Source organism: Tyto alba, unplaced genomic scaffold, assembly GCF_018691265.1.
Source record: "Tyto alba isolate M040663 unplaced genomic scaffold, T.alba_DEE_v4.0 Super-Scaffold_8, whole genome shotgun sequence".
NCBI lineage: Eukaryota > Metazoa > Chordata > Aves > Strigiformes > Tytonidae > Tyto > Tyto alba.
Genome location: NW_024881329.1, coordinates 3,190,137 through 3,207,122, shown reverse-complemented (window position 1 = coordinate 3,207,122; position 16,986 = coordinate 3,190,137). Strand labels below are relative to the sequence as shown.

At 54.8% G+C, this 16,986-nt stretch overlaps 1 protein-coding gene across 1 annotated transcript; it reads left to right on the top strand.

Moving 5' to 3' along the window:
- The first annotated feature begins 15 nt into the window (after window positions 1-15).
- CTSD (cathepsin D) lies at window positions 16-16,134 on the top strand. The gene is made up of 9 exons (XM_042784609.1): window positions 16-212; window positions 624-780; window positions 3,102-3,225; window positions 4,856-4,974; window positions 8,900-9,099; window positions 10,290-10,412; window positions 11,584-11,728; window positions 12,703-12,801; window positions 13,457-16,134. The coding sequence occupies exons 1-9, from the start codon at window positions 139-141 to the stop codon at window positions 13,616-13,618; spliced, it is 1,203 nt and encodes a 400-aa protein (XP_042640543.1). The 5' UTR covers window positions 16-138; the 3' UTR covers window positions 13,619-16,134.
- Window positions 16,135-16,986: the final 852 nt, after the last annotated feature.

Here is a 16,986-nt window from a genome sequence, read left to right as displayed (position 1 = left end):
AAAAAAAAAAATTCATCATCCCTGGAGAGGGGCCGCCGTCTCCTACAAAAACCGGGAAGGCGGCCGGGAAGCGGCGTCGCGGCCCTTCAGCGGCGGGACCCTGCGGCCTCTGTCCCCCCCACCCCCGTCCCCGCCGCCATGGCGCCCCGCGGCCTCCTCCTCCTCCTCCTCCTCCTCTTCGCCCTGGCCGGGCCCTGCGCGGCCCTCATCAGGTGAGCTGCGGGGGGTGCGGGGCCCGGTGGGGTGGGGGTTGGTGGAGGGGACACACATGGGACAGGCAGCCTGGGTGCTGGGGTAGTGGCACCCCCACACACACCCCCCCCCCGGTGCTGCTCCTTCAAGGGGAGCAGCGCTGGGACACCCCCACACCCCCCCCCTTAGATGGGGGTTCAGGGCTGGCACCCATGGAGGGGGCTCGGCTTCCCCTATTCCCGGTGATATTTGGTGGCCGCTCACCCCCCCCCCCCCTGGCACGGAGAGAGACCCAGCACGGGGTGCTGGCGGGGCCCCAAATCTCCTCCGCCCCATATCCCCTGGTTTCGGTGGAGCCTCGCTGCCCCCCTCCCCGAGGGGATCCACACCCCCCCCCATTAACAGGTGGGCTTTTGCCCCCCAACACGCAGGATCCCCCTGACCAAGTTCCCCTCCATGCGGCGGGTGCTGAACGAGGTGGGCAGCGAGATCCCAGACGTGAACGCCCTCACCCAGCTCCTCAAGTTCAAGCTGGGCTTCGCTGACCAGGCTGAGCCCACTCCGGAGATCCTGAAGAACTACATGGATGTGAGTAACACCCCGCAGCGTGCTGCCGGCCGGGCGCCTCTTACTTCTGGGGGGCACCCATCCTTGGGGGGGGGGGGGGGGGGGGGAACGTGCCAGCCTCGCTGTCCCACCACAGCCGGGGAGGTGAAGGAGGGAGAGACGTGGATCCCGTAGGAAAGATTCGTGCACCCCCAACGGCGTGGTGGTGGTTGCTGAAAGTTGCTTCCCATCATTGCTTAATTAAAAATACTAATATTAAAAATTATTATTGTACTAACAACCCACTGTTACCCAAGCAGGAGCTTTACAACTTCTGTGACCTATTTCATTTTGCCTTTGCCACTAATTAATGATAATAAATAGGGGCCTGCTCGTTTGCAGTCCTTCCTAGCATCTTCTGGCCCATTTGGGCTCTGCTTCTTGCAAGACAGGGGAGTAAAAATCATGCTTCACGCATTGGGGCATAAAAAGGCGAGCACAGGGCTGGAGAAGAGGGCTCAGACTGGGCACCAGCTTGCTATGGGACTGGGGATGCAGGACCCTTCCTCTCACTGTCCTTCATTTTCATGGCCTTGGGAAAAGCCACCCTGCACCTCCACCTCCTTCTCAGCAGCTTAGGGAGCAAAGGGACCTTTGTGGTGGAAGCAGTGATAGAAAGAGAAGCCAGATAAAGGACATGAGGTTTGGTCTCTCAGCTGCCAAACACGTGTGAGGTTTCCTATTTCTGGGTTCCCGACCAGGTACCCTCGCGGCCCTTGGAGGCGTGGGATACGAGCACTGGCTGGCAGAATAAAGCTGGTGCCAGATATTTGGGCGTTAATATTCCCCCCCCCGCTCCCCTTCCCCGGGGGCTCTTGTCACCCAGCCAGCACTGTCCTGCCGGGGCTGTGCTGGGAAGAGCTACCGGTGTTTTAATTGCGGTGTCGAAAGCCGGGGCGCTAGCGGTTGCGCCACAGCCTTGTGTCTCGCGACCGCAGGTCAAGCCAACGCTCGGGGAAGGACCCTGCTCCGTTGTCGCAGGGGAACCAGCCCAACCTGCAGTGAGAGATAAGGGACCGTTGGGTCCCTCCTGGCCTGGCCCAAAAGGCTTTTGCTGCCAGAGGAGCTGTTGGGATGAAAGGCACAACCTCCCCTAGATCAGCTCGTATGGCCCCACCAGCCCCTGGAACCCCTCGCAGGTCCGTGTGTGTGGTGTACAGGGCCCATATGCTGGGGGTCAACTTTCAAGCCCCGGAGATAATTCTGGAATCACTAGAAGCAAGTGCTGCCTCCCCATTATGGCTAACTGCAGTGGGTTATTAATTACTCGGCAAGCAACTCTTGCAAACTAAGCACACTGGAGGTGAGCAGCTTTGATAATCCGGTTTTCTTCTTCCCCCTCCCACCCCACCCCCCCCCCCCCCCGTTAATTAAGTACGCAGATGGGTTGGGAAGGCCACAGGCTGACTTCCCTTGCTAGGAGCCTTCTCTCCAGGGCCGTGATCCAGCTGCCTGCCAAGCATGACACGGCTCCTTGCTTCTTTCAGAGGGCTGGAGGAAAAATGGGTCCATCCAGGACCTGCTGAGCATTCCCCACTCATCTTCTCCCCTCTAGATACAGGGGTGCCCTGCTGGCGTATTAGCCACCCAGGTTTCTTCCATTCCCAGCAGAGATGCACTCACAGGGCAGAGGGGTATCCATCAGATATCTGTGCTACAGGGACTTACTCCAGACTCTCACTGCCCCACCCTAAATCCCTCTCTGGTGGTGTGGCTGATGCTCTTTCTCCCTCCAGCTCCTCTGAAGTCTTGCAGTGCCCACAGCCGAGCATTTGTTTATTCCTCCCCACCCCAGGGGCTGACCAGCAGGCATCAAAAGCCCCAGCAGTTGTATCTCCACCTGCAGTGGGCAGAGCTGCTCTTGTTGCAACCCACAGTTTCTCTGCAAACCTGCCAGCAAAGCAGCTACCCAGCCAGTTTCAGCTTTTCAGTAATGCAGGTGTCTTGCTTGCCTTCCTCCCATCTTTTTTTCTCTTCCCTGTAGTGAACCGCATGCCAGCTTGCAGCCTTTCCCCCTTCTTTTCTGCCCTGCCTTCCTGCCCCAAAAGTCCACCCCCACAAGCACCCATCCCACTTCTCCTCCCGATTTATCCTTTTCACACCTGCTGTAATGAGGTGTGAACACTGAAGGGGAGCCTCCCTTCCAAAGGGCAAAGGCTGGGAGCCCATCACTGCCAAAAACAAGAGGGCAGTGTCTAGATAAGAAGCTGGTCCCTTTTTCAATCCTAAGGGATGTTTTTAGTCTTTAATCCCCGCTTTTAGCTGCCTGCCTGTGCTCATGACTCCCTTCTCCTCCTTTGCAGGCCCAGTATTATGGCGAGATTGGTATTGGGACCCCTCCACAGAAGTTCACTGTGGTCTTTGACACTGGCTCCTCCAACCTCTGGGTGCCATCTGTGCACTGTCACCTGCTGGACATCGCCTGCTGTAAGTGTCACCAGTGCCAGCCACGGCTCAAGGGCCTCCCCTTCCCTGCAAAATGCAGATCCTGGCGTTGTACGAGGAGAAACTGAGGCAGCAGCATGAAAGGGCTTGCCAGAGGCTAATGGGTTCTTTAGGCTCAGAGCTGGAAATAGGATCCCAACCTCCCACATCCATCCTTCGTTACTCCCTTCCTGTTTTTCCCCTCCACGTCACCCACGCACAACTTCAAACCTTCCCCAACAGCCTTGGCCCTGCAGCTGGGGAGCAGCATCACAGGTTGTGATGTTTTCCCCCAAATTATAGACTGACGCTGCTGTTGCCCCATTGCGCAAGGCTGGTGAAAAAAATCAGCTTCTTGCCAGATCTGATACAAACTGTCCTAGTTTCTGGTTTATTGCTGCACAGAACATGTACATGCATGTTTATGGATTTATAATTAACAAGAGCCAGGTAGACACAGTGAGATGAGAATGTCATGGGGACTACAAGTTTTTTTGCTCCGTGGAGTTCCTACGCAATAAACCTCCACAGTTGAAGGTGTCAAACCTGGCTATGGCAAAAAGCCATTTAAAAGCCACCAGCTGTGCTGCTTAAGCAGGGTGGAGAAAGCTGTGGAGCTAACAAATGCAGCCATGAAACGCAGCTCATGTGAAGTGCTTGCTGAGGGTAGGGAGGAAATCTGGAACTTCTAGTATGGGTAGTGCCCAGATAGGAGACACCTGCTTTTTGCATACGTGCAATGAGATTTAGGGCACTGGGAGGGTAGGGAGGTCCAGAGCTGGTCTGTCTTGGTGTGTTCCTGATCTGTAGCAGGGAGCTGGTTTCTCAAGGCGGTGTCATGGGAGGTGCTGGGACCGAAGGGCTCGTTTTAGGAGTATGCAAGGAGCCTGATCTCCTGCCAGGCTGGGATCCAGCTGGGGAAGTCCCTGTCTAGCATACTGGTTTCCATAGGGTTCATCCTCAGCCTCTGTCTGCCCTGCCGAGTGAGCAGCTGTGGAGCCGGGCTGGCCGAGCTTGCCACTCGCTGCTGCCCAACTCATGACTCGGGAGGAATCTGTGGAGGAGGAATCTGCCTGGCCACAAAACCATGCATATCTTACAGTTCCCAACCCTTCCAAGGGGAAAAGCAGCTTAGACTAGGGGAAAGCCCTTCTCCTCTGCAAATAAAAGAATATTTTGAGCCCTCTCTGTGCAAAAAACAATGACCGTAGAAAAAGATTTCCAGCTATTCTTAGTAAAAGAAACAGATAAACCCATAAAGTGAAAATGTTCATGCCCAGAGCAGGCTATATTTAAAGCCACCCTGGTTTTCCATGGCATGGAGGGGGACGTTCGCTCTGCTGTCTTAACACACCCTGACACACCAGCCACGTAGCCTCTAGGTTTTTAATACCCAGTAGCCAAATCCGATTTAACAGCCAAATTGGATCTGCCCACCTAATTCCCCAGACATTGGAAATGCTTGGTTAAGCAGTCTGGGCTTGGCAAATGCTGGGTTGGGGCCCACCTTCACATCTTTGAGTGTCTCTTCGTCCGGATGAGCTGGGTGGCGTGGGCTTAGGTGTCGGGGAGCCCTGGGTATCGAGGAGCACTAATGTTGTGTGTCCCCCTGTGTCCCGTTCCCTGGCTGCAGTGCTGCACCACAAATACGATGCCTCTAAATCCAGCACCTACGTGGAAAACGGCACCGAGTTTGCCATCCACTACGGGACAGGGAGCCTCTCCGGGTACCTCAGCCAGGACACGGTCACGGTGAGTAACAACTGCCCTTGCCCTGGGCTGCCCCAACCCGCTTTTGGCAGAGCTGTTTGATTTCAACGGGTCCCCCTTCTTGGGTGTCCTTCTCATATAGAGCATGCTTCGGCGCCGTGTTTCCAAGTGCTTTGAAACGTGGTGGTGATGAGGACTGAGGAGGTGACCCAGGCAGGCAGAGAAGGGGGAAGGTATTAATCAGCAGGGTAGGAGCGTGGACTGCACGCACGGTGCCCTGCAAACATTGTTTCTGGCCACCCCTCCAACCTTCTTCCTCCTGACCCTGGAAATTTCCCAGCCCAAGCACACCCCAGCACCCCCACACAGGCTGCTAGTGGTGCCCAGCTCGTTCCTGGACAATATCCACGCGGCAGTGGACGTCCACGTGGGCAGCTGCCCAAACTCTGACCAGAAACGGGCTCTTCGCTGCCCCATCCTGGTCTCGCATCAAAAACCAGTGCTTGTGTTTGCAAAGGCTGGGTACGCCTGGGGGTGGTTTCCCAGCAGGGTTCAGGGCCCAACTTGAGGCAGCCTAGATGCTGGTGGTTTCTTCCCATCATTTCCTTTTCAGCGAGCAAAAGCTGAGCTTTCTGTCCTGTGAAGGACAGGCGCCTGTCACGACTGCCTCTCAGGTACAGATGCTCGTGAGAGTTTGCCAGCTGCTGGACATCAGTGGTGCACGTGCTCCCAGATTACTTGGTCTCCTGGCAGGGATAAGAGCAAATGCTTGCTTTGCGTGGGGGAGACAAAGCAATTAAGTTTTGAATAAGCACATAAATCTAGGGATTTGGGGGTTAAGTTTGGGTGGAAAGTACTGGCTTACCAATTTCATTGGGAGCAAAAGAAAAATATCCAAGAGGAGCCTCATGCAAGGAGCACTCTTTAGTCTGTCCTTATAGCAGGAAAATTTCAGGCTAGCCTGGAAGCACCAGCTGATGCCTCTGTGCTGTGACCAAAGATGCCAGCAGCTCAGGCTGGGTGCAGGACCCTCTTTGGGGGAGAGGGCTTTTCATGGGTTAGGTGAACCCTGAAATTCAGTGCAGACGAGCCTGCTGGGGAGAGCTGCAGGGGCCGCTGGCAGCTTTGCACTTCTGTACCTCTGTTTTTGCTCTCTGCCTCCTGCAGCTCACCAAGCTTCGGGACCGTTTGAGTTTTGTTTCATGCCATTTTTTTTTCCTGCATCCCTCGGTTCACTTAGAAACACCCCGCCTCAAAAAAAGCCGCCCATCTGAGCCTTCCTGTGGCTCTCACCAAATGAAAGCACCATGTATGTAGCATTAGTGGATTCTCATACATCAGGTTTGCTAAATCCAGATGGAGCAGGCAGAGGCAACCGCAGTCATCCCAATAATGGAGCGGGGCAACAAGGCAAACAGTGAACTTTATTGTCCTGTGAAAGTGGTGTGGGCTGATTTAGGCACTTTCCGGCTTAATGCAGGGGCTGAAGTGAGTCAGAAGGAAAAGTGCAGCTTTTTTTTTTTTTTTTTTTGTAATTATCACCCTAATGCCTGCTTGCTAATTAGCTCTCCGCTTCCCGGTGGCTCAGAGGAAGGATTTTGTGCCTGAGCTTATTTGGGAAGTAGGGATGATTCTTGGCAGCCAGCACACAGCTTGTAGCATTTGGTTTCTGTCTGGGCAGGAGCAAGAGAAACCTCTTGCATGGAGCCTGAACAGCATCATGCTTGCAGTACGCAGGGGCAGGGGTGACTCGGAGGGTCGGGGCCTTCAGCTTGGACCCAAGGATGCTTCCTCTGATGCACAGCGTCCTGTAGGCTAGCTCCCAGTCGGGTCTAGTCTGGAAAGACAGACACTGAAACAGCCTTCGGGGTGACCCTCGCAGCTCCAGCCATCCTGATGGGTGGCAGCAGCCACAGCAGCCTGTGGTAGCGCTGGCATCTGACCAAAAGGCGCTGGTTGACAGGTGGTTCAAGGTCCCTCAGCCCTGAAATTTTTTTTGGTGACGAGCTCATGTCGAACATCCCCTCTCCTCCTGCGGAGGAATGCTGCCCAGTAGCACCACACTCCCTGGGGCTGCTCGCTCCCCGAAGAGCCCAGGGGTTCAGCCAGCCCTCTGCTGCTGGAGCATCTCATCCCTTCCTCGCAGCCCAACCTTGGGATGTCCTTCTAGGATAGCAGAGGAAACATCGCTGGCCATGGGGCACGAGGTCCCTCCTGGGGCTGCAGTGCAGGAGATGTCCCTCCTCGCCTCTGCAGAGGGGAGCCCCAAGCCCTGGTGCCAAACGGTGCCGCGGAGGCTCTAGGCTGCCTTCTTGGCTGCAAAGCGCTGGAGGACAGCCACCACACAGCCATCCACGGGTGGTGATTTTCAGTCGCCACGTGTCTGGGAGGGAGCCAGCCGAGGGACAGAGACGAAGGATCTGGCACCAGCGCTCTGCTAAAGATGGGTTTCAGTCCTGCCGAGGACCAAGCGCGAGCAGGGTCTGCTGAGACCCCACCACCTGGCAGATAGCTGCCTCCCTCTTGGCATGCGCAACCACGACAACATTCAAACAAACCTGGCGCTCAGTTTTATCAGTCCGTTGCATTTTTTTTTTTTTGTTCTGTTTTGTTTTTCCCCCCCCTAAGTGGAAGCTTTATTGAACTTTCTGAGCTGCTGCAGGACCAGCTGTGCCGAGTAGTGGAGTGGTGGCTTTTGTAAACCGACGGCCTACAACTGGGGCGCTCCCCACGCGCTGGCGAGCGGATGCGTTGCTGTGAGCTGTTTCACCCCACATCCTGCCCTGTGGCTTTTAGCTTTTGCAAGGCTCGATCGCCTTTTCCTAGCACAAGCCTCCGATACCATTAAAGCCAGCACTGCCCATCCCAGCCTTGCACTAACCCTGGGGAGATATTAGTAATGTACAGGGATCGTTATCTGCCATCAGGTAGGAGATGCCAACTTTTCAGTGCAGCCCAGTTCACTACAGGGCTGCTAGCTGCAGGCTGAGAGGCTGAAATTGTCCTAGCACGGATGCTAAAAATGCCCGTGGTCAGCCAGAAGCTTGAAAACCTCTTGAACTGGTAGAGCCAGGAGCCAGCAGACACATCCTGCTCCCTGTCAGCAGCACTCTCCTGCTCTCTGCGATCTCCTTCTTTCCGGGGATCTGCCCTTGTGAGGCGTTTCAGCTTTCCAGCAGGGAACACCAGCCCTTCTCACGGCTGGCAAGAGAGGTGACCTTTGCATTTGCAGTACTCCGCTTGCTATTTTCGTGCTTCAGGCTCAACCTCGCTTTCCTGGCCGGGTCTTCTCCCCTCCCCCGGGAGGTCTCTGCAGGCTGGTGGCTCTTCCGAGAGATGCAGCAATATCCTGGGGATGTTTCTGATGTAAGAGAGATCGCAGGGGTCACTGGCAGAGGTGAGAGGGATTTGTGCTCCCAGCTGGGGACGGGTGTAGCACCCGAGAAGGTAGGACACGGAGATCGCTTACATGTCCAGGGTGGGGAAGAGGATTAAAGGCACAGCATAAGAGCTTTTCAAACTGGGAGGAAAGGATGAAGTAGGCAACAGAGGAAGGCATGTAGGGGGGACAAAGTGACATAAGGCCCTCTGTGCAAAGGGGAGGAGCTGCAAAATGGCACGGTCGGTGCTGGCACCCAGCGAAAGGCTGAAAGGGCTGAGTGAGGTGGAGGAAGAGCGAAGGGAGGCTGCTGCCCTTAGGGGTGCACTGAGCTTTGCAGGGGCTCAGGAGGTGGCACTGTGCAGCCAGAATGGCCTGGCCCACCCCCCTCCTCTCCAGGAGAGTGGCACCAGGGTGTCTGATTTCTGCGTCTGCCTACAAATGCAAGGGTGAAGGCAGGCAGGAGTGTGGCAGCGCGCTGAGCGATGCGCTACAGCCTGCGTTCAGTGAGATCCTGTTTCCAGCCGACTACCCTGAGCCAGTTTTCTTTACAACCTGCTTTTCCCTTCCCTCCCCATCTCCCCTCAGCTCGGTAACTTGAAAATCAAGAACCAGATCTTCGGCGAGGCCATGAAGCAGCCAGGCATCACGTTCATCGCTGCCAAGTTCGATGGCATCCTGGGCATGGCATTCCCCAGGATCTCTGTGGACAAGGTCACCCCTTTCTTCGATAACATCATGGAACAGAAGCTGATCGAGAAGAACATCTTCTCCTTCTACCTGAACAGGTAGCGTTGGGTTCGGTGGCACACTTGTCATTGCGAGGGCAAGCCCATCCAGGCATTTCTTGATACCTCCCCACAGCACCTCTCACTGTGTGCTGGTTTACACCCTGGCTCTAGCACCCTTAGGGAAGCCTCAGCAAGCTCTCCTTGCTGGAGCAGTCGGGCCAAAATCTCTTCTGTTTGCTGCTTTGAAGTAAGAAGAGGGGAAGTAGAAATGCAGCCGCTTTGCTGATCAAAAGCTGAGTAGATCTGCTACCAGATTTCTTCACTGATGAAGAGACAGAGGATGTTTCCAGAGGGGAGAGAAATAAAAATAAACCGGGCTGTGATCACAAGATTGCACGCTGCTAGTGCAGTCCCCATTAGGGGGGTAAACACAGCCCCAGTCTGTTGCCAAAACCCACGAGCCACGTGGCCACCACCGTGTCACCTCCCCGGCAAACGTGCCCCCCACCAGTCACCACTGGTGACGGGGCTAATGCTCCCTCACTCCCCAGGGAATCCTCCTCTGCAGCTCCCAGTGCCTTCCCACCTACTGCTGCTCCCCCCAGGACACCCCCTGGCCCTCCTGGCACCGCAGGGGGCAGACTCTGAACTACTTCAGCCCAGAAAGTAGCACGCCGGGAGGGCAGAGAGGGCTGCTGCTGCCCGTTCAAGCGCCAGCCCTCCCCCATCACCATATTTCTTCCCATCTGCTCAGCAGCGAGCTTTTATCTGATGGTAACCTTGAGGATTCGGCTCCGAGGCTGCTGGCTGGCGCAGAGTTGAGTGCAGATAACCTAACGTTGCATCAGCCATGTCCAGCCCTGCACGGGTGCTTGTTACAAACTGATTATTTGGGGGGGTTCCTTGCATCGGTGCTCAGTTCCCCTTTGCCGTCCCACTTCCCTGCAGCAAGTTTCTTCAGGTGCCTGTAAGAAAGCACCGGGCGAAAAGCTGTGGGATGCTTTGGCTGGGCCAAAATATTCCCATTTCCCCACCTCAGGCTATCTTGCAGTATCTGCCCTTATATTGACATGTTATAGTGCAATGTAAGTCATCTGTCTCGAATGCTGCTAATGCCATGTTTCACCCCCAAGCACCCTGGCATGTATTCTGAGGGCACGTGGAGGGGATTATTCTCACCCTGTCCCTGATGTTCACGGGTTTGAGTGTTTTGGTTGTTTTTTTGTTTTGTTTTGTTTTTTTTTCAGAGATCCCACTGCTCAGCCTGGTGGCGAGCTGCTCCTGGGAGGGACCGACCCCAAATATTACAGCGGCGACTTCAGCTGGGTCAACGTCACACGCAAGGCCTACTGGCAGGTCCACATGGATGCGTAAGTCCCCCCTCCACGTGACATCATGCGTGGGGACGTGTGTGCAGACAGCTCACAGCTGGGGCTGGGCTGAGACCCTCCCCGAAAAGGAATCATCTCTATCCCTGCAACGCATCCACACCAAAAAAAAAAAGCAGATTAAAATCCCACCCTAAGGCTGGGTCGTGTGTTGCTGGAAGGGGCGGAGAGGCAGAAAACAGTAGGAGATGTTCTGCAGAATCCTTTCCTCTTGTTTATGGCTTGGCCCTTGAAAACCCCTGCTGCACCCTTGCCAAGGGGGGAGAAAAATGCCAGCATGTTCTTGTGGGCAGGGCGAGCCCCACGGATTAAGCCCTGGCTTTGCTCAGCTCTCAGCGAGGCCTGAGCTGTGTGGCTCACTGGCACACAGCCCCGGAGGAGCAGGATGAGGCCCCAGGAAGCCAGCCCTTGACTGAAGGGCACGGCGCGGCAATCAGCGCGCATTGTTGGAGGCAGAGGGGAGGAGAGCGGGCTGAGCTGCCGGCCGCCAGCCCCACGGTCTATTCTGAGCTCTCCCACGTGATGAGAACTTAAAAGCGGCCTGATCAGAGCGTGTCCTTTTCCTGGGGATCGCATCCCTCCCCAGCGCAGGGTTTTAGTTGTCGTCTTTCCCCCAGCGCCTGCCGCATTGGCAAAGTGTGGCAGACCCTTGGCTGGAAGGATTTTTCTGTCTGTGCTGCTTTGAAGAGTGGTGCAGGTGAGGAAGCTAAGCAGCTCCCGACAGGAACGCTTCCCTTGCCCACGACCCCCCTCAGCTGTCACACCACCCCTTTAACCCTTTGCTTCGTGCAGCAGCACAGCTCATACGAGTCCCTGGTGCGTTGCCCTTGGGTCGCTCACGTGCCCGTTAGCTGCGGTGCTTGCTCTGGCGTGCAGGTAGCAGGCAGGGTACGCAGGCAACGCTCCGGGCTCTCTGCAGAAATGCAGTAACAGCTCAAAGCACCCACTCAATTTGGAGCAGGTCACGGGAGCCAGGGGGGTCCGTGCCCTGAGTGGGTGCTGCATCAGTATTTCTGGGCTTCTGTCACAGCCCTCCCTTGCGTTCCTGCGTGCTGCCCAGGCTCGGCCATCTTCAACTCTTTGCCTGCTGCTTCCTGCAGCCTTCACCGGGAGGCTTCTGAGGGTTCTCTTCTGTCTGGGTGTCTCTCCCCAGGGTGGACGTTGCCAGCGGGCTGACTCTGTGCAAAGGGGGCTGCGAGGCCATCGTGGACACGGGAACCTCACTCATCACCGGCCCCACCAAAGAAGTGAAGGAGCTGCAGACAGCCATCGGTGCAAAACCACTCATCAAAGGCCAGGTGAGGTCAGGCTGGGAAAGTGGGAGTCCGTGGCCATTGTGGCATCCATGGTGACACCCTGTTTTGAACCCAGGTGCTTCTAGAGACCCTAGTCTTCTGCTCCCTGTTCCCAGCCCGTGCTCCTGGAAAAGCCCCTGGCATAGCAGGGGTCCCTCTGTCTTTTGACCCCTGGGTAGCATTCACTGCCCTGCTCATGCTCTCAGTAGAGGGCCAGGTCCTGTGAACTGTGGGAGGTTTTGGGTCACCTCTGCCACCCATCTCTGGGAGGCAGAGGAAAAGGGTTTGGGTTGCAGCTGAGGCCAAAGATTCACATTAATGTGAGTCCAGAAGCACTTTAATACAAATATATTTGATGCAGATGACAACCCTTCCCTGCCAAGTTTTTAACCATCGTAACTAATCTCACAAAGTCATCTCTCCTCCCTGGAATTGTGGAGGAACAGAGATTATAAAAGCCCTCTGGGAAGGATGCTCTGTTCTAAAACCCCTCCCAAATCCCAGAGCCATGAGCACTTGTAGGGCTTTTCTGCAGTGTCGGAGACCCGGTGCTGCAGCAGCAGCTGGCGCAGAGCTGCCACCCTCCCCAGGACTTGCCCCAGTGTTAATTAAACCAGCTTTGTCTGTTTGTCACACCGCAAGTCCCTCTCTATGTCTCTAGGCTGTATTGAGCCACGTCTCTCCCCCCCTGCGACAGACCCCCAGCCCTGCCGCATCGCGTGCCGTGCCCTGGGGCTCAGCAGAGCCAGAAGCTGAGCCTTTGGCTCCATCCCTATCACTAAAACCCTCTGGCCCCTCAGCTTGCAGCCCTGGGCAGGGAGCAGCCTGCTTACCCCAGCTCAAGTCTCTTCAGCACCCTGAGATGAGCTGGTTTTGGGGAAGACCACAGCAAAGACGAGATTGTGCCCGGCAGAGACTCTGCCCTTTCCTCAGGGTGTGGGAGCTGCCATCTAAAGTCTTTACTGTTGCTGTTTCAGTACGTGATCCCCTGTGATAAGGTGTCATCTCTGCCTGTCGTCACGTTAACACTAGGAGGGAAGCCCTACCAGCTCACTGGAGAGCAGTACATCTTCAAGGTACGTCCAGGCAGCTTTTGCCAGCCCTACTCTTCTCCCCCAAAGGCTTAACTTTTGCCTCCCTCACTCAAACCTCAACCACAAAATCCAAAACACAAGAGCAGCAAAAGCAAGGCTGGAGCTGGCACTTGGGAAGAAGCCTGAAATTGTGGAGTGATGGTGAGGTTGCCTGCGGTGCCACCACCCCAAAGTCCTGGAGGAACGAGACCCTCTGCATGATGCTCATGAGGGATAGCAGGATGGGAAAGGAAGGGCGGGCAGGCTGCTGCATCACTGTCTGCAAACATTTTGCCCTTTTGTGCTGGATTCTGGTGCCATGAGGCCAGCCTTATCGTAGCAGAGGTCACCAGCCTGGCATTTAAGCCGTCAGAGTCAACTTGCAAGGATCGTTTTGTGCAGAATTTTGGCAACAGCTCTACTTCAAAGCTGCGTGGGCTGGGAGGTTTATGGGCACGTGTGGCTTTACCCGATCCTTTGCTGTGAAAGGGCTCTGGGAGGGGCAGCTGGGTTTGGAGGGGTGGGTTGAGAGTTATTTTTCCAAGCTGTGGTTCTCAGACCGGGAAAGGCTGAAGCACAGCTGGTGTTGGCAGATGTTATTGCCCAGCCTGCGAGGTTGAGGACCTCCTCAGATTGAAGCTCTCACTCTTCTGTCTAGGTTTCTGTACAAGGAGAGACCATCTGCCTGAGTGGCTTTTCAGGCCTGGATGTCCCACCCCCTGGGGGCCCACTTTGGATCCTGGGAGATGTCTTCATTGGTCCCTACTACACCGTCTTTGACCGTGATAACGACTCTGTTGGCTTTGCCAAATGTGCCTAAGCACCTGACCCCCACTGCCTCTGTCACACACACACTTACACACACACAGGAGCCATAGAGAAAGATTACCAGGATTTAGAAACCCAGTGAGCGGAGAGAAAAAAAAAAAAAAAAAAAAGGTAAAAGAAACAGAACTTGACTTAAAATTACATGGAAAATAGTCATTAGTGCCCTGCTAGCTACTTTTTCCTCTCTGAGTAAGTGGTGCTGGGAGGTCTCTAGTTGACAACTCCAGAGGGAGTAGCCCCTTGCTTTACTGCTAGGTCTTCCAGTATTTGATTTTAAGAATGATTCTCAGAGCTGAACAAGGCCCTCTCATGTCTCCCAGCCCTGGTCTTCTTCCTGGGGAGGGGGCAGCTGGCTGGAGCCACCCCCCTGGCACCTCTGTTCCTGCAGGGAGGCTGTGTGGCTGCTCTTGGGTTTGGGCTTCTGCGCTGGGGGCGAGGGTTGGGGAATGCTGTTGGGCACGTTATTTACGTCTTTCTTTTTCACTGATGAAGCGGGGGAGCAGGAGGTGGGGGAGAGTCAGTCTTCATCACCCCTCTGCGGTGAGTTGATGCGGGGCCTGCTAGGGTGTTTCTCAACAGGTTTGTGCTGACTTGGTCCTAGGAGAGCACGTCCCAGGCTGTCGCGACAGGGCCCAAGGGTTGAGTTTCAGAGCCAGAGGGCTCTGGTGGTGTGTTTTTTTGTGTAGTGATGGCACTAGTGAGAGAGCTGGAGGCATGACATTTGCATGCCTGACCTAAGAGGACAGGGGGTTGTAGGGGAACTCCAGCCAGTGGGGCTCGTGGGGGAGAGCATGAATATAAAGGGGCTCAAGATAGGATTTAATAGAGGTCAGTTGAATTCATGGCCATGAAGGCCTGGCTTTCTGCTGAGCAAAGTCACTTGACACAGGTTCTCTAGAGTTTGGTGAACTTCTCCCGGGTTCCCCAAACCGCAGATGTTCCCAGCTTCCTCTGCAGTCAGTGAACTGAGAATAATGTTTCCTAAAGCAACTGCGAGCTGAAATCACACTGATAAAATCTGTAGGTGTTTGTCAGCCACACAAGACCTTTTGGAAACATTATTCACAGCATTTTGAACTGCCCAAAACTCAAGAGACAGTTGGGAGAGCCAGCAAGCCTTCTGGGCAGGAGGAGGGTGCTGTGGCAGCTTCGGGACTTGCATTTGCTTTCCCTGGTGCCCTGTCCCTAAACCCAACTGCCTTTAACACCCTCCTTACCTGCTTTCCACCTTCCTAACACTGGTGAGAGCTCTGCTCATGGTCCATCCTGTGTTGCAAACAGTGAGGCACAATCCTGCTTTGGAGAGGTTGTGGCTGATTTAGCTGTGGTCGAAGAGCCGAGATCTGCATCTGGGAGGACAATAAAGTGAGTTTTAAGCAGTACTGGAAAGCAGAAGAGAGTCTGCCAAGAATTGCAGCCCCTGCTGCGAGTAAAAGACTCTCTTCGATTTTCCGGTGCACTGGATCAGGTTCTGAAGTTAGGCAGTGGTGGCAGGTGGGGGCAAAGCTGAGGGTGGCAGGAGGACCAGATCAGCACTGGCTGTGACCCCAGACCAGGCAAAACAAGACAAGTAAAATCCTGGCTCCCCCAAATTCACCGATAACCCTGCTAGCAGTACTGGTGGGGCCAAGGAAATTCCCGAGAAAGGTCTTTGGGCAGTGGGTGAATAGATGGTTAGGCCTGATGAAATGCATATACGTCATCCCCAACACTGAATTCACCACGAGCACCAGAGGCACGGGTGGGGAAGAGGTCCCGAGGTGAGCTGTGGGAGAACAGCCTGCGGATCCCCTGTCCCCACCCGCTGCAGCTGATCAGTTTGGCTTTGTAATCGCGCCTCGGAGGGGTCTGCCCAGGGCAGTGGGGACAGGCCTGGGCACACGGAGGGCACGCGCTTTTGTCCCCTGCAACCCCAGACGTGACAAATGCTGCTCCGAAAGCTTGCTTCTGCCTCCTCGTGATCTTCACCTGCAACCCTGCATCCGGACGCCTAAGGCCATCTGTTGCAGGCTGGTTAGAGAACAGTAGCATGTTACCAAAAATAAGACCATCTCTAGGTACTCCAAAATCAGCAGATACTCAGCACCTCTCCGGAGAGCCCCAGTTCCACACCAATTAAGTGCCCAGAGCTTCCTCCAAGTCCTCCTACGTCGTTTCCCAGCTGCAGGATTTCTTCATCGCGGAGGCAGCTTCCTCATCGTGAGACCCGATGCTGGGGAGGGGGGGAAGCCTTACATGGGGCTGGCAGTGGGTTTGGAACATCTTTGGTGTCCGATTTAAGCGGGACGTGCAGCTCAGCCCCCCCTGGAGCAAGCCATGGGGCCATGGTCGGCTGGAGGACTGGTTCGTGGTACTCTTCCCTGAATGGGCCTCCTCCCCTTGTTCTTTTATTTGTATTTTTAAACCAAACTCTAACCATGTGACTATTTTTTTTTATTATTAATTTGCTGTCAGGATTATTATCTCATCATAGAAAATTGAAAAGAAAATACAGTATTTCCCCCTTAACTCTGGGTGTGGTCTTTCCTGAAGTGGTTTGAGATGCCAGACTTTCTCTCTGACCTGTTGTCCCACTACATCTGGTCGCCCACCTTTGTGGACTCATGGGTGTTTCAGAAGACTTTTCCCTTCTCTCTGATAAGAAAACATGTTGGGAGCCTGTCGGGTTTGCCTTTTTCCATGCATTAAAGCATAACTCGGCCTCTGCAGGGTGACATGAGAGTGTCACCTGCTTGACCCAGCACCACCGGGGCAGCAGGCACTCCTAACATCTGTCCCCTACCCTGCAGCCTTCTCCTGGGGCCACAGCTTCCCCAGCTGGGTGTTGCCAAGGGTGGTCTTCCAACAGGGTACTCGGGTGTCTCCTGGTCCTCTGGGCCAGTTAGGACACACTCCTGCTCAATTTGTGACATAGAGTGGTCCTGTAGCAGCCCAAGTGGAACTCCAGTTACTAAGTCCAGCTTAAAACTCACTAGGATGTGGAGTTTATGCTCCCAGAGCCTGGTGGTGAAGAACATGGTTTGGTTTGGGTTTTTTTGTTTTTTTTTTTTTTTTTTTTTTTTTCCAAAATAGAGGAAAAATCCATCCCTCTTGCCTGGCTGTGTGATTTTTAGTCTTAGCACTGCTGTATGGGAGCTGGAGACTGATACAGAATGAAGGCCCCATGTGCCAGGTGGAAGATAAGAGGTAATCCCTACTTTGAAAAAAGCATCATCTGCATAAGCAAGACGGATGCAGCCAAGTCCCATCCCATCTTCTGAGCGCAGATCTAAGCACGCAGCTTAACTGATTCCCCCACTGGCGCATCCCCAGTCTCTCTTCCCCCAGGATGCCTTAATACCCCAATCAGCTGTTCTCCGA

Coding starts and splice junctions, on each gene's coding strand:
- CTSD (XM_042784609.1), top strand. CDS start 139: ATGGCGCCCCGCGGCCTCCTCCTCCTCCTCCTCCTCCTCTTCGCCCTG. Junction 781..3,101: donor TCCTGAAGAACTACATGGAT/GTGAGTAACACC, acceptor CCTCCTTTGCAG/GCCCAGTATTATGGCGAGAT. Junction 4,975..8,899: donor TCAGCCAGGACACGGTCACG/GTGAGTAACAAC, acceptor ATCTCCCCTCAG/CTCGGTAACTTGAAAATCAA.